This window comes from Dendropsophus ebraccatus, chromosome 9 (assembly GCF_027789765.1).
Source record: "Dendropsophus ebraccatus isolate aDenEbr1 chromosome 9, aDenEbr1.pat, whole genome shotgun sequence".
In the NCBI taxonomy this organism is placed as follows: Eukaryota; Metazoa; Chordata; class Amphibia; order Anura; family Hylidae; genus Dendropsophus; species Dendropsophus ebraccatus.
The window spans coordinates 68,939,892-68,955,143 of record NC_091462.1 but is presented as its reverse complement, the minus strand read 5'-3'; the positions used below and the strand labels follow the sequence as shown (position 1 = coordinate 68,955,143).

Genomic DNA, 15,252 nt, shown 5'->3' with positions numbered 1-15,252 from the left:
ACTGAGCTATAAAAGCATAAAGTGACAGGTCAGATTTTAAAAAATTAGCCTGGTCGTTAAGGCCCAAACTAGCTGCAGCACGAAGGGGTTAAAGTGTCACTGTCCTTAAATTTAATTTTTTTGTAGAAATCAATAGTCCAGGCAATTAAAAGAAACTTTGTAATTGGGTTTATTAGGCAAATATGCCATTATCTGCATTCAAAAAGACTTTTCCCAGTCCCTCCCTCTTCTTTCTGTCATCCACTGCTCATTATCAGGAATTCTCGACTGTTCTACATCAGCCGGGCCCTGTCTGTTCTATGGAGAAGGGAGGGGGGAGGAGGGAGATTAGTCATCGGCAGAGAACAAAGGATTACACAGCAGGGAGCCGCTGAAAGCCCCTATTTGGAGGTCAAAAAGGTCAGTGCTGATGTCAGAGGAGAGAGCCTGGTGATGTAGCTGTAAATTAACTCTTTGTTGTCCATAGAGAACAATGAAGACAATGGGGAGAGCTTCAAACTGCTTTTTCATCATAGAAATGCATTTTTCGGCTAATAAACCCAATTACAAAGTTTCTGAAAATCGTCTGGACTATTGATTTCTGCAAAAAAAAAATAATAAAAAAATTAAAAATTAACAGTGACACTTGAATAAATTATTTGGGGGCAAAAGGTCCAGAGTTAAATACAAAAACTTTACTCCTAAGGCAAGGAACGAAAAGCTTCTGCTTTTTAAAATTCCTGGTGCAGGAGAGGCTTAACCCCTTCGGCCAGATTGTTCTCGCACTGCACCTGTGGCAGCAGGGAAGGGGGTTAAGTGACCCCCTTCCTTGCTGGAGCGGGTGCAGTGCGCTTGCTATTGGGGGACGAGGGTGGTATACATTCTATCCACGCCTTTATTGACAGACCTGGCACTTTGAGCGTCCTGTGTCCCGGGTCTGACAATGAAGACGTAAACTGCACAAATGGTATGTATGAGACCCCCCCCCTTGGACCAGCAAGTAAGGGGTTAAGTAATTTAGCATTTAGGATAACTTGGATTACGTCAAATTCATTTGGGATACTTCAACGACCAGCAGATTTTAAAGAGTATGCACCATCAGATACATCCTCTTTTATCTGACCCAGGGATAGATTGGTGCAGTCACGGGGAAGCCGATGCGCGGTCCGTTTTTTTAACCGAGGCCCGGTTCCCATGTATGGCCCCTGCCACTGTTTGATGCGGCTCCATTAATCTTTATGAAGCCGCGTCATAGAGGGGAGGGAATTGCCTCCTGTACTTCAGCTCCGGCACGGGACCTGTGGATAGAACGGCGCCATACACGGGAACCGGGCCGCAGTTAAAAAAACAGATCGCACCGCTGGCTTCCCTGTGACTGTGCCGATCTATCCCTGGGTCAGATTAAAGTGGATGTACCTGATGGTACATCCTCTTTAAGGGTATATTCACACGAACGGACTCACAGCGAGACTCTCGCTGCGAGTCCGGCAGGTCCTGGCAGTTCCCACACACTGCCAGTGGCTGAGCCTGGGCAACACACTGATTGGCCGGACGGGAGAGCAGGACGCCGGACCCGTGCAGCGAGGAGAGGTAATGTATGCTTACAGTGGGGGAGCCGGGCGGGAGCAGTAGGGGTTAAGGGCGGTAGAATTACATACTCGCTGCGGTCGTTCCGACTGCAGAGAGTATATAGTGTGTGGGAACTGCCAGGACCTGCCGGACTCGCTGCGAGTCCGTTCGTGTGAATATACCCTAATGTTAAATTGTTCAACAAAAGATGTGGGGTACACTAGCGCAAACTTTTTAGGAGCTTCTGACATAATTTATCATCTGGGAGCTCCCAGGTCCAGTCTGCAGAACACCAACCGTACAATCTGTACGAATGGAATTGTATGGACGTGGGAATGACCTCTACCCCCCCAATTATTACATTAGTCATCAGTCAAAAAGAATTAATGTTATATGGAGATTAGTACTAATTGGTATCCTAGTGCAAGGAATATGTCTAGCATAGACTTAATTCCCCCCAAAAATTATTTTTGCATTAATACGCTGCCCATCCGTAGCTTTCCATCTTTCCAATATAAAGTTATTATGGATTTTGCACAGTTTTGCTGTTATCCAGCTGCATTCACCTCCATGGATTGCAAAGAATCATCAGACCTCAGTCCACACCGACACGCTCCCTGCTCCTGGCCCCCACCCTCCGTGTCGGCATCATGTGACTGAGAACACTGATGGGGTGGCTGCTGTTACAGAGGGAGACAGTGATCAGCGCAGATGTCACTGTCTCCCTCTCAAACAGCAGCCACCTGGTCACCCCCAGCCCAGAGCTCACCCCCTGTGTCCAGAGCCTCCCGGCAGCACTCACCCGCAGCACACAGCCCCCCGCCCCACAATCGACCACCCCCCCCTCCCCCATCACCCATGGCATCCCTCACTCACCCGCAGCATAGCCTCCGCACTCACGCGCCCCCCCCCCCACAGCAAGCTCCGCCCCCGCAATCGCCGCGACTAGCTCCGCCCCCGCAATCGCCCGCGACTAGCTCCGCCCCCGGAATCGCCCGCGACTAGCTCCGCCACCGGAATCGCCCGTGACTAGCTCCGCCCCCCGCGACAAGCTCCGCCCCTCACAATTGCCCGCATCATTGCCAACTCAGCTCTGCTACACCGGCGTCCCCGCCAACTCAGCTCTGCTACACCGGCGTCCCCAACTCAGCTCTACTACATCGGCGTCCCCGCCAACTCAGCTCTGCTACACCGGCGCCCCCGCCAACTCAGCTCTGCTACACCGGCGCCCCCGCCAACTCAGCTCTGCTACACCGGCGCCCCCGCCAACTCAGCTCTGCTACACCGGCGCCCCCGCCAACTCAGCTCTGCTACACCGGCGCCCCCCGCCAACTCAGCTCTGCTACACCGGCGCCCCCGCCAACTCAGCTCTGCTACACCGGCGCCCCCCGCCAACTCAGCTCTGCTGCACCGGCGCCCCCGCCAACTCAGCTCTGCTACACCGGCGCCCCCGCCAACTCAGCTCTGCTACACCGGCGCCCCCGCCAACTCAGCTCTGCTACACCGGCGTCCCCACCAACTCAGCTCTGCTACACCGGCGTCCCCACCAACTCAGCTCTGCTACACCGGCGTCCCCGCCAACTCAGCTCTGCTACACCGGCGTCCCCGCCAACTCAGCTCTGCTACACCGGCGTCCCCGCCAACTCAGCTCTGCTACACCGGCGTCCCCGCCAACTCAGCTCTGCTACACCGGCGTCCCCGCCAACTCAGCTCTGCTACACTGTCATCATCTCCTTCATTGTCTCATCTCTGCTACTTCACCATCATCAGGCAGAAGCATTGCATGATGGGAAATGTAGTTTCCTATCTTGGATATAGACCATGTTTTAGAAAAAGTTGTAACTCAGGAACGGCAGCGGCTAGAAAGATGGGAGACGTCTCACAATACTCAGGGGGACTTGGTGAGTACGGCCAGCTAGGTTTGGGAGCATTCCATTTTTTTTAGCTCTTGGGGGGAATACGAATATGAAATGTAAAATTGGACCCATGGAAAGTTGAGAACGAAGTATGACTTTAGAAGTAAGATAAAGAGGTATTCCACTCAAACATAATTTTTGATATGTTGCTGTCCATGGTGAGACTAACAATTCATTCCGTACTTGTTATCTATTTAGTCTCCTTCTCTCTGTTCTCAGCTGCTGCTTTCTGCTGAAAACAAAACAATCTGTGTGTGAGACTTTCTCTCCATCTCCCCTCTTCTCCCTCCTTCCTTCTGAGAAAGCTGATGTAAACTAGTCCCTGACTGGCTTGTTCTGCAACATTGTAGCTTTATGCTGGGAAGGTTAATCCGAGGTCAAATAGTTGAGCTCACTGTGATTAACCCTCCCAAAATTACTTAGATCATACAATGTTACAGATAAAGCCTGTCAGCTTTATATCAGCTGTCTCACAAGTGAGGTGGGAAGAGGGGGAGACAGAGAGAGAAGCTTACAAACAGCTTTTTGTGTTTTTTAGTGATGTCACGATACCAGAATTTTGAGTTCGATACCAATACTTAATTTTTTATTTCGATACTCGATACCAATTCGATACCCAAGTATGAGAAAAAGCTACACCCCCAACTGTTTTTATGCTGTTATGGTCTTCAGGTCTGCACTATTATGGTGACATCAGGTTATGGGCTTTTTATTTTATTTTACTATCTTAGAAATAGTTTACATTTTTTTTAAATAAAAGAGCTTAAAAGTTGTCCTACTCTGACTACTGTGACTACTCTAACCTTTCATGTTTTGCCCTGAATGGCTGTGGTGTGCAGGATTATTTTCTGCACTGTGATCTGCAGTTTTATTTGGTATCATGTTTGTATATATGTGACCTTTTGATCACTTAATGAATTTTTTTGGGGGGTGACCAAAAATCATAGTAAAAATATAGTAACCTATATGTAGCTATCACTCTGGTAGGTAGCCCACAGAGTAGTCAGCTCCCTGTAGTAAGCACCCCCTCTATAGTCAATCCCCCTGTAGTGCTGCAGACTGGAGAGGTGATTCTGCTGAGGGTTGTAGTACATCAGACAGGAAGTATTCACAATGCTGGGAGTGATGGTGCTTGTAATGTTCTGTTAGTTAAGATCCAGATGTCTACAGGTTAGTGTGCCCCAAACAGGAAACATTATGGTGGGAATGTTAGTGTCCCAAGCAGGACTGATTATCTGCTGAGACTTGTGGTGCCACCAGCAGAGGAGACCCCTTTAATAACATGTCAGGTAGAAGAGGTTTAAAAATAAATTGAAAAAGAACAACAAAGTGGGCCCCACAGGTATACACAATAATAAGAAAGGGTGCTACCGTGTACCCTATACACTAATACCAATAGAACAAAACAAAAAATGACAGAAATATAGGATATATAAATCACAGTGCACACCAATTAAATGTAAATAAAATAGCTTCATTAAGCCGGCTAATGGTGCGTTTACACAGACAGATTTATCTGACAGATTTTTGAAGCCAAAGCCAGAAACAGACTATAAACAGGAGACGGGTCATAAAGGAAAGACTAAGATTTCTCCTCTTTTCAAATCCATTCCTGGCTTTGGCTTCCAGAGTCTGTCAGATAAATCTCTCTGTGTGCAGGCACCATTACAAAAGAAATGATAAAAGCAATTAAAATGGTATGAACGGCAGTAGCCTCATAATGCAGGCTGTGCTACACTACTACAAGTCTTGCCACATGCAAGCCTTTACCTAAGAGGACGATAGAGCAAATAGTCAGAAAATGCATAATGGTATATAACAAAAAAATTCAAATGATATCACATGCAATACTGACAAAATACCACCTGCTAAGTCTATGTCCCCATGTAGTAGTGGAGGAAAAAACTGCACGGGTAACGCCACCACGTCCTGACGAAGCCATAATATGGTGGCGATACCCTAGAGTTTTTCCTCCACTACTACATGGGGACATAGATTTAGCAGGTGGTATTTTGTCAGTATTGCATGTGATATCATTTGAATTTTTTTGTTATATACCATTATGAATTTTCTGACTATTTGCTCTATCATCCTCTTAGGTAAAGGCTTGCATGTGGCAAGACTTGTAGTAGTGTAGCACAGCCTGCATTATGAGGCTGCTGCCGTTCATACCATTTTAATTGCTTTTATCAGGTAGGAGAGATCATATATAGGGGAGGTGGGAGGGGTGGCATAATGCTGTCAGGATGGCCCTGGCCCGTCTTCCTGCTCTGATCAACCTTGGACACACACACCGGAGTCCTTGCCGGCAGAATGTAGAAAGGAGGCTATCATTACAGGAGCCGATAGGGTTAAAGACCACAACACAAGACGTGTGTGCCTTATCATCCCCTGCACTGATAACCTCCGACCTCCATTCTGAGGCTGCCGGGAAGCTGCGGGACCCTGGTGTGTGTGTGTCCGAGGGTCATCACTACAACAAGACTGTCCCTCCACCCGCGGACCCCCTCACCCTGCGGCAGGCTGCAGTCATTAGCGGAGGGGATCTGCTACACATAGTAGCCGACCCCCACTGCTTCTGGAACGGGTCAGATGCTGCTGTCAGTGGGACAGCGTCAGCTACAGCTACATAGGCGGCACATGCGATCGCTATGTGCCGGCTGTAGCTTATCACTGCTGTGAGCGGAGGGAGGGGAGGGACAGAGGAGGTGACACCAGGGGGCAGCACCCAGAGAACATGGCCAGCGCTCAGTTAGCCGCCGGCCATGTTCTCTGCTTTCGATACCAGAAAATCCTGGTACCGAACGAAATTTTTGCCCGAAATATCGATAGTAGTATCGATATTTCGGTGCATCGTGCATCCCTAGTGTTTTTAGAGCAGAAAGCTTCAGCTCAGAACTGGGAGAAGGAGATAAAATAGATATTACATGTGGTTTGAATTGTTGGTCTTTCCATGGGCAGTAACATATAAAAAGTTATGTTTTGAGTGGAATACCTCTTTAATACACTATACTGCCTTAAGATATAAAGGTCTGCTGCTAGGGGATCTTGGTTTAGTGGAGTGTTGGCTAAATAAAAGGATTAGTTGAAGTCCAGGTAATAGCAGGCCCTTTGTGGCAGAGAAGTTGGTACTTACCACAGTGTTCATGACCCACATAAATCTCTAAATCTGAAATGCAGTAGTCAACTGATTGTAAAGATTGATCTTATTTTGTAGCCTCTCAAAATATATACTAAGTTTATCATCGTCAAGGCTGCATTCACTTAACTGTGTAGCTATGTGCAAACTAGGCTCATTCCAATGATTTGCCGGGGCAGCAGAAGGGACTTTAATGGTCCTTTTACACGGGACGATTGATCGTTCGTTTTTGCACGATAAGCTGGTCTTAAAGAGACAGTATATAGGTCACTCAAAGCACTGTCACCAAAGTCACTCCTTAAGGGACTGTACCAAAGTTGCTTTTAAAGGGACTGTACCAAAGTCGCTCTTAAAGGGAGGGTGTCAAGGGTTTAAGTTTCTCTTAAAGGGAAGTCACTGTTAAAGGGGTGCTCTTTTCAAGTTATGTGTCCTCCCCTGGACTAAGGAGCAGCATAAGGACAGAACCTCCCCCTTCCCTGTATCCATCCCCTCCTTGGTTGAACTTGATGGACATGTGTCTTTTTTCAACCGTATTAACTATGTAACTATGTAACCACCGCTGTGCTACCTGTAGTACCATAGAGCTATCGTGCATCACACTGCTGCTTTATAGCAAAGGCTAGTTTCTGCGATACTGCATATTGGAACTAAAATATATTGCTTGAAACTTAGTCCAGCCTGGCTGGGAACTGTAGTTCCATAAAACCCTCACAGTGGAGAACTACCCTTTATGCCTATCTTTTGATGGACATTATTTTATGTGAAGTGTCGTATTTGAAGTATCTTTTGAGATGTGTTATGTGAAGTATTTTATCTACTTTATTTACAGAAGGGCCCTTGACAATTATGTAACTATGTCATATTATTTGACCTGCATTATACGTATATATCACTGATAGACACACTTTAAGAGCTAAGCAATTTTTAGTTTATTGTAGCTATCTGCAAGAGCCATTAAGCGTAGTGTCTTTTATATAGCTAGATATTAGCCCATTTTTTTATTGGTAACAAAAGGTAGCCAAATCCATGAAGCTGATTAAGTTGTTGATGTATTTTTTGTGTTTTTAAGGTCTCTGTGCCCTGTCAATTAATGGAGATAATTGCTTTTTGGCATACCCTGGGAGTGCCACCATTGGTGAAGTACAGGTCTTTGACACTGTTAATTTGGTGAGTGTTGCAAATAAATATATTCTATTTTATACTATTCCTCTAAGTAAAATTAATCTAATATTGAAACAAACCATCAACAGGTTGCAAGCATACCAAGGGATCTGGAAATAAGTGAGGGAATAGAGATTTCAGCTAGAGGCTATGCTTCCATTACAGGATTTTAGCGGGAAAAGTTGGCTGTCAGTTGATTTTGACAACCACAAGTTGGAAGTTCGGGTATCTGAAAACAGATTGCTATGTACAGGCTGATACTTAACCCCTTAGTGACCGCCGATACGGCTTTCTACGGCGGTCACTAATGGTCCTTATTCTGCTGCCATCAGCTTTTTACGGCGATGGCAGAGAATAAGGCTGCGGGGCCGGGACGGCCCCCACCCCATCCCCCCGGCTACCGGAGGTAGCTGAGGGGTTGGGGCAGTGTGTGGGGTCCGTCACGGCCCCCCCCCTTACCGACGATCGCCGCTATTAACGTTATAGCGGCGGCCGTCGGTAAAGGGGATTACCGGTGCCGCCGCCACCTTTCATCTCCCCCCGCCGTGAATCTACGGCGGGGGGAGATGAAATAAGTGTATATCAGACCCCAGATCAGACCCCCCTAGTGCCCCGATAACTAACCCCCCTCCCCCGGCGGCCATCATTTCCAAGATGGCCGCCGCCATCGCTGTGAACCGACTAACGTCGGTTCACAGCGATTAAAAAGTTAAAATGAATGAAAGCCCATGCTCTCCGCCACCGGAGGTAGCGGAGAGCATGGGGCAGTCATCGGGGACCCCCCTGTGAGGTCCCGGTACAAGCGATCAGCGGTATATACTATATACCGCTGATCGCTTGTGCCATGTGCTCCCGGCACTTTTTATCCCCTGTCACCATAAATGATTGGTGACAGGGGATAAAAAGTGATGTCCCCCCACCCCCCAAGTCGCCCCCCACCCCCCCTGTCGCCCCCCACCCCCCCTGTCACCCTCGTCCCCCAGTCACCCCCCCTTCCCCATATACTCACCGGATCCACGGAGCTCCTTCCTCCTCGACGTCCTGGCTGGTTATGAAGTGCGCATGCGCTTCACAACCAGCCAACTCTGAAAATTTAAAGTGACAGAGACCAATTTGGTCTCTGTCACTGAACTATGATTACTGTGATAGAAAATATCACAGTAATCATAGTAATACAGTGAAAATGAATATGTAAAGTACAAAAAGTGACAAACATACAAAAAAAATAAAACACACACTTTTTATTATAGTAATAATTGCAGTTTACTCCCAAATTACCCCTAACCCCTCCCCAGATTGCCCGTAACCACCGCACGTTGCCCGTAACCACCGCACGTTGCCCGTAACCACCGCACGTTGCCCGTAACCACCGCACGTTGCCCGTAACCACCGCACGTTGCCCGTAACCACCGCACGTTGCCCGTAACCACCGCACGTTGCCCGTGACCCCCTCCAGATTGCCCGTAACCACCCCAAATTACATGTACCCACCCCAGATTACCTATAAGCACTTCAGTTTATCAGTAACAATCCCAGATTGTCTTTAACCCTTCCAGGTTGCACATAACCCCCCCAGGTTCCCCGTAATCATGGCAGATTACATGTAACCCCCCCAGATTGCACGTAACCACTGCGCGTTGCCTCTGACCACGCCACGATGCCTCTGACCACGCCACAATGCCTCTGACCACCGCACGTCGCCTCTGACCACCGCACGTCGCCTCTGACCACCGCACGTCGCCTCTGACCACCCCAAATTGCCAATGACCCCCTCCAGATTGCGGTGCCCATGTCAGATTACAGGTACCCACCCCAGATTGCCTATAAGAACTTCAGTTTATCCGTAACCACCCCACATTGCCCGTAACCACCCCACGTTGCCCGTAACCACCCCAGATTGTCAGTAAGCACTGCAGGTTGCCCGTAACCACCCCAGATTGTCAGTAAACACTGCAGGTTGCGCGTAACCACCCCACGTTGCCCGTATCCACCTCAGATTGTCTGTAAGCACTGCAGGTTGCCCGTAACCAGCCAACGTTGCCTGTAACCACCCCAGATTGTCTGTAAGCACAGCAGGTTGCCCGTAACCACCCCACGTTGCCCGTATCCACCCCAGATTGTCTGTAAGCACTGCAGGTTGCCCGTAACCACCCCACGTTTCCCGTAACCATCCCAGATTGTCTGTAAGCACAGCAGGTTGCCCGTAACCAGCCCACGTTGCCCGTAACCAGCCCACGTTGCCCGTAACCAGCCCACGTTGCCCGTAACCAGCCCACGTTGCCCGTAACCAGCCCACGTTGCCCGTAACCAGCCCACGTTGCCCGTAACCAGCCCACGTTGCCCGTAACCAGCCCACGTTGCCCGTAACCAGCCCACGTTGCCGTAACCACAGCAGGTTGCCCGTGACCACCACACGTTGCCCGTAACCACCACACGTTGCCCGTAACCACCCCGCGTTGCCCGTAACCACCCCACGTTGCCTGTAACCACAGCAGGTTGCCCGTGACCACCCCATGTTGTCCGTAACCACCCCAGATTACCTGTAACCACCTCAGGTTGCCCATAACCACCCCTGGTTGCCCGTAACCACCCCACATTACCTGTAATCTCATTTTTTTTATTTTATTTTAGTAACTGCGCTATTCTAATAACCATTACTAGCTGCGGTTTTGCTCCTGTAAATTGGCGCTCCTTCCCTTCTGAGCCCTGCTGTGTGCCCATACAGTGGTTTATGCCCACATATGAGGTACCGTTTTACTCAGGAGAACCTGCGTTACAGATTTTGGGGTACGTTTTCTCTCTTGTTCCTCATCAAATTGAGAAATTTCAAACTAAACCAACATATTATTGGAAAAATTCGAGTTTTTCATTTTTACTGGCCAATTTTGAATACTTTCCTCTAATACCTGTGGGGTAAAAATGGTCACCACACACCAAGATGAATTCTTTGAGGGGTGCTCTTTCCAAAATGTGGTGACTTTTGGGGGGAATCTATTCTGCTGACACTACAGGGGCTCAGCAAACGCACCTGGCGCTCAGAAACTTCTTCAGAAAAATCTGCACTGAAAATGCTAATTGGCGCTCCTTCCCTTCTGAGCCCGGCTGTGTGCCCATGCAGTGGTTTATACCCACATATGGGGTACCGTTGTACTCAGGAGAACCTGCTTTACATATATTGGGGTGACATTTCTCTCCTGTTCCTCGTGAAATTGAGAAATTTCAAACTAAAGGAACATATTATTGGAAAAATTCGAGTTTTTCATTTTTACTGTCTACTTTTGAATACTTTCCTCAAATACCTGTGGGGTCAAAATGCTCACCACACCCCAAAATAAATTCTATGAGGGGTGCACTTTCCAAAATGGAGTGCCTTATTGGGAGATTTTACTCTGCGGACACTACAGGGGCTCTGCAAACGCACCTGGCACTCGGAAACTTCTTCAGCAAAATCTGCATTGAAAAAGCTAATTGGCGCTCCTTCCCTTTTGAGCCCTCCTGTGTGCCCATACAGTGGTTTATGCCCACATATGGGGTACCATTGTACTCAGGAGAACCTGCGTTACAAATTTTGGGGTACTTTTTTCCTCTTGTTCCTCGTGAAATTGAGAAATTTCAAACTAAACGAACATATTATTGGAAGAATTCAAGTTTTTCATTTTTACTGTCTTCTTTTGAATACTTTCCTGTAATACCTGTGGGGTCAAAATGGTCACCACACACCAAGATGAATTCTTTGAGGGGTGTACTTTCCAAAATGGGGTGACTTATGGGGGGTTTTCTCTCTGCTGACACTACAGGGGCACTACAAACGCACCTGGCGCTCAGAAACTTCTTCAGCAAAATCTGCATTGGAAAAGCTAATTGGCGCTCCCTTCCTTCTGAGCCCTGCTGTGTGCCCATACAGTGGTTTATGCCCACATATGGGGTACCGTTGTACTCAAGAGAACCTGCATTACAAATTTTGGGGTGCTTTTTGTCTCATATTCCTTTTGAAAATGAGAAACTTTAATCTAAACGTATATATTATTGGAAAATTAAAATTTTCAATTTTTTTACTGCCTAATTGTGAATACTTTCCTCCAGCCCCTGTAAGATTAAAATGCTCATTATACCCCTAGATTAATTCTTTAAGGTGTGTAGTTTCCAAAATGGGGTCACTTATGGGGGTTTTCAGGATACCAGACTTCTAAATCCATTTAAAAAAAGAACTGGTCCCTAAAAAAATCAGTTTCACGAAAATGTGATAATTTGCTGATAAATTTCTAAGCCCCATAACACCCTAAAAAAGTAAAATATGTTTACCAAATTATGCCAGAATAAAGAAGACATATTGGTAATGTGACTTAGTAACTAATTTATGTGCTACGACTTTCTTTTTTTAGAAGCAGAGAATTTCAAAGTTCATAAAATGCAAATTTTTTTCAATTTTTCATGATATTTTGATGTTTTTCACAAAAAACACACAAAATAGTGACCAAATTTTGCCACTAACATAAAGTGCCATATGTCACGAAAAAACAATCTCAGAATCGCTAGCATACGTTAAAGCATCACTGAGCTATAAGAGCATAAAGTGAGACAGGTCAGATTTTGAAAAATTAGCCTGGTCATTAAGGCCCAAACTAGCTGCAGCACGAAGGGGTTAAGTAGATTGTAAGAAAATGTGCAAAAGGGTAAGCAGCACGGTGACTCAGTAGTGGCCATTGTTGCTTTGCTTAGGTTCAAATCCCACCAGCACAACATCTTCAAGCTGTTTGTATGTTGCTCTTGTGTTTGTTTCCTTGGATGCCCCAGTCTCCTTTCGCACTCCAAAAACATACCGTGGCTAGATCGTGAGCTCCTATGGGGACTGGGGCTGATATGGGTTAGCACTATACAAATTACAAAATAATAGTTAACAATTACACAAATGAATCTAGTCTTGACATACGGCAATGTTTAACAAATAAAACATGGAAGTGTCCCTGCTTTGTCTGAAAGCTGTTTTTATTTTTGCCTCTAGATACATGGCCCCTAAGGCCTTATGCAAACGCTCATAATATTGCACTATTTTATTGTCCCTGTTATGGCTATAAGACATAGACCTCCTGCCGATCCAGAACTCTACCAGTTGCCTGATTTCTTATACGAAGTGCTGCAAGGTATCCGAGTCTTTACTAACTACATAAAGTACATGCATCTGCATGACTAATGCTTGAGTAGCACCACTTATAAACTGCAGCCATAAGCCATATCTCTACAGAATCAGTAGTATTGGTAGTACGCTGCCTTTGTAATGTCTAGTTTTTGGGCTATTTTGTGTTTGTTTGTTTTTGTCAAGAGCCACAAATATGATTCTTTGTGGCTCTTGACAAAAAAACAAAAACAAAATAGCCCAAAAACTAGACATTACAAAGGCAGCATACTACCGACATTTAGCTTTTGACTAGAGATTCAGCATAACCAATTCACAGAGATTTGTTCTAAATTCGCTAAAAATGGTGGCCACACATATTAGCTTATAGTACTGTCACTGGGCAGGAGCAAGGGATTAACCATAATCCCTTGCGCCTGTCAAGTCAGCTGCAAGCCCCCCTCTAATGTGAGCACCTCCCCCCTCTATATAGACTGAGCTACTTCCTAGAGGCGGGCAGTTGGCTGTGTGTAGTGGAGAGCAGGTTGCAGCAGGCAGTTAGAGCAGAGCAGGGAAAGAATAAAGCCCCTATTAAATGGGGCGACGAGAGGGAGCAAGCGATTGCCAACCTGTCAGGTCAGCGCTCGCTCCTCGTTCCCAGATCACTTGCACACAAGTGTCGACAGTGAGTGGGTAAGAGCCGGGGGTGGGGGGAGTAGCAAGGAGCTGTGGGGGGACTGCTCGGCTATTGTCCGGGCAGCCCATAGAAGATAGCGGCAGTTTACTACTGCCGCTCCTATTACATGGAGTGACTGCAGCAAATTGCTGATATCCTCATTCTTTATTTTTCAATATGTTGAAAGACAATGATCAGCTGACATCGTGCATGTTGGCTAATCGCTGTCTATTACACAAGGCTATTATCAGCCGCAAAGGTATACGGCCGATGATCGCTGCATGTAATAGGGCCTTAAAAGAGAGATGTAGGGACAGATTGCAGAGGAGAGGCTAGTAGGGGAGGGTACATTGTGGTTGGTTTTCTGAGATAAACTGTGCAGCCAGTATACAAAGTAACTGGGTGCTGTTTCTGCATTATAGCGAGTCGCTACATTATACCAAGTAACTTGGTGTGCATAATGAGTGACTGGGTGCTGGTTGTGCATTATACCAAGTCACTGGGTTCTGGTTGTGCATTATACCAAGTCACTGGGTGCTGGGGTGTTCATTATACAAAGTCAATGGGTGCTCGGAAGACAGGGTCCATTATATAAAGTGTGGGAATTAGCTGTGGTATACGCAGGATTGACTTATTGGCAGACAGAGACAGGGACACACTGGCATAAAGTCCACTAACAAAAGTCCAGTTTATTGTGGTGCCAGCAACAGAAAATAAACAGCCTTTACACGTAAGGCAGGTTCAATGGCAGACACAAAACAAAACCCTGCTCGTCTGAGCACTAACTAAACAGAAACTTCTAACGAACTCCCGCACCTTACTACCAGGCACTGCTAACACTGCTCACATAGTACTTGGCACCTCCAGGCATGAAACAGGACCGAGGGAGGAGACTGAACACTCTGCCTGGCTTCTTTATATGCAGCTGCTACAGGTGCAGCTGATTAGGCCTCAGCCTAGTCCACTACCAGAAGTGGACTATGGATTGAGGTACCTGCCCAACTCTTCCCCAATCCAGAAAACTCCAGGCCCTATTTTGGCTTCATTACAAAGCCAGATAAGGTTTTTCCTAAACACACACTGGGCACTCCCTGGAGCTCAGGGCCAGTTTTAAACTAAATGTGGCCCTTGGCAAAGTTGAAGGTGGGGCCCCAAATGCTGAAATATTGTAGCAACAATTTAAGGTCCCCATACATTTTACACTTTTGTTGGTGGTACCTGCTGCTCGTGGTGGGTTCGGCCATCAGTGTAAGCAGTATAAGGCTCTCTGGACAGTCCTCTGACAGATGATATCAGTGGACATAGGGGGTTAGGCTTGATGGAAAATCAATGCCCAACCTCTTTGTTCTCAGAGAGACAAGCCGCCATCAGATCTGTGTAGCTATGGCTTACCCCTCCCATAGAGAACACAGGAAAACTCAGCTGTGCCGAACATTCCTGTGTATGGGGAGGACAGGGCCAGATGTGAGATATCTATCTATCTATCTATCTATCTATCTATCTATCTATCTATCTATCTATCTAATATATATATATTATAATCTCATAATCTCATTAGTTATGTGTGTGCAGCCCTTGCTGTATATAGTGAATAATAAAGATATATACTATCACGTTCCCCAGTGTTCCCAGTCCCAGCTCTCACTTCTGGTCCTCTCTCTGAAGTGATAGGCCGTTTAGCCAGTCAATGGCCGTAACA

At 46.8% G+C, this 15,252-nt stretch overlaps 1 protein-coding gene across 3 annotated transcripts in view; it reads left to right on the top strand.

Annotated features, from left to right (window-relative positions):
• Positions 1 to 15,252, top strand: part of WIPI2 (WD repeat domain, phosphoinositide interacting 2) — a 150,675-nt gene that overhangs the window by 32,196 nt on the left and 103,227 nt on the right. For all 3 annotated transcript variants that reach the window (XM_069983577.1, XM_069983574.1, XM_069983575.1), the window contains exon 5: positions 7,673 to 7,770. In XM_069983577.1, the coding sequence (XP_069839678.1) occupies positions 7,673 to 7,770 (98 nt within the window). The remainder of the gene's footprint in view (positions 1 to 7,672; positions 7,771 to 15,252) is intronic.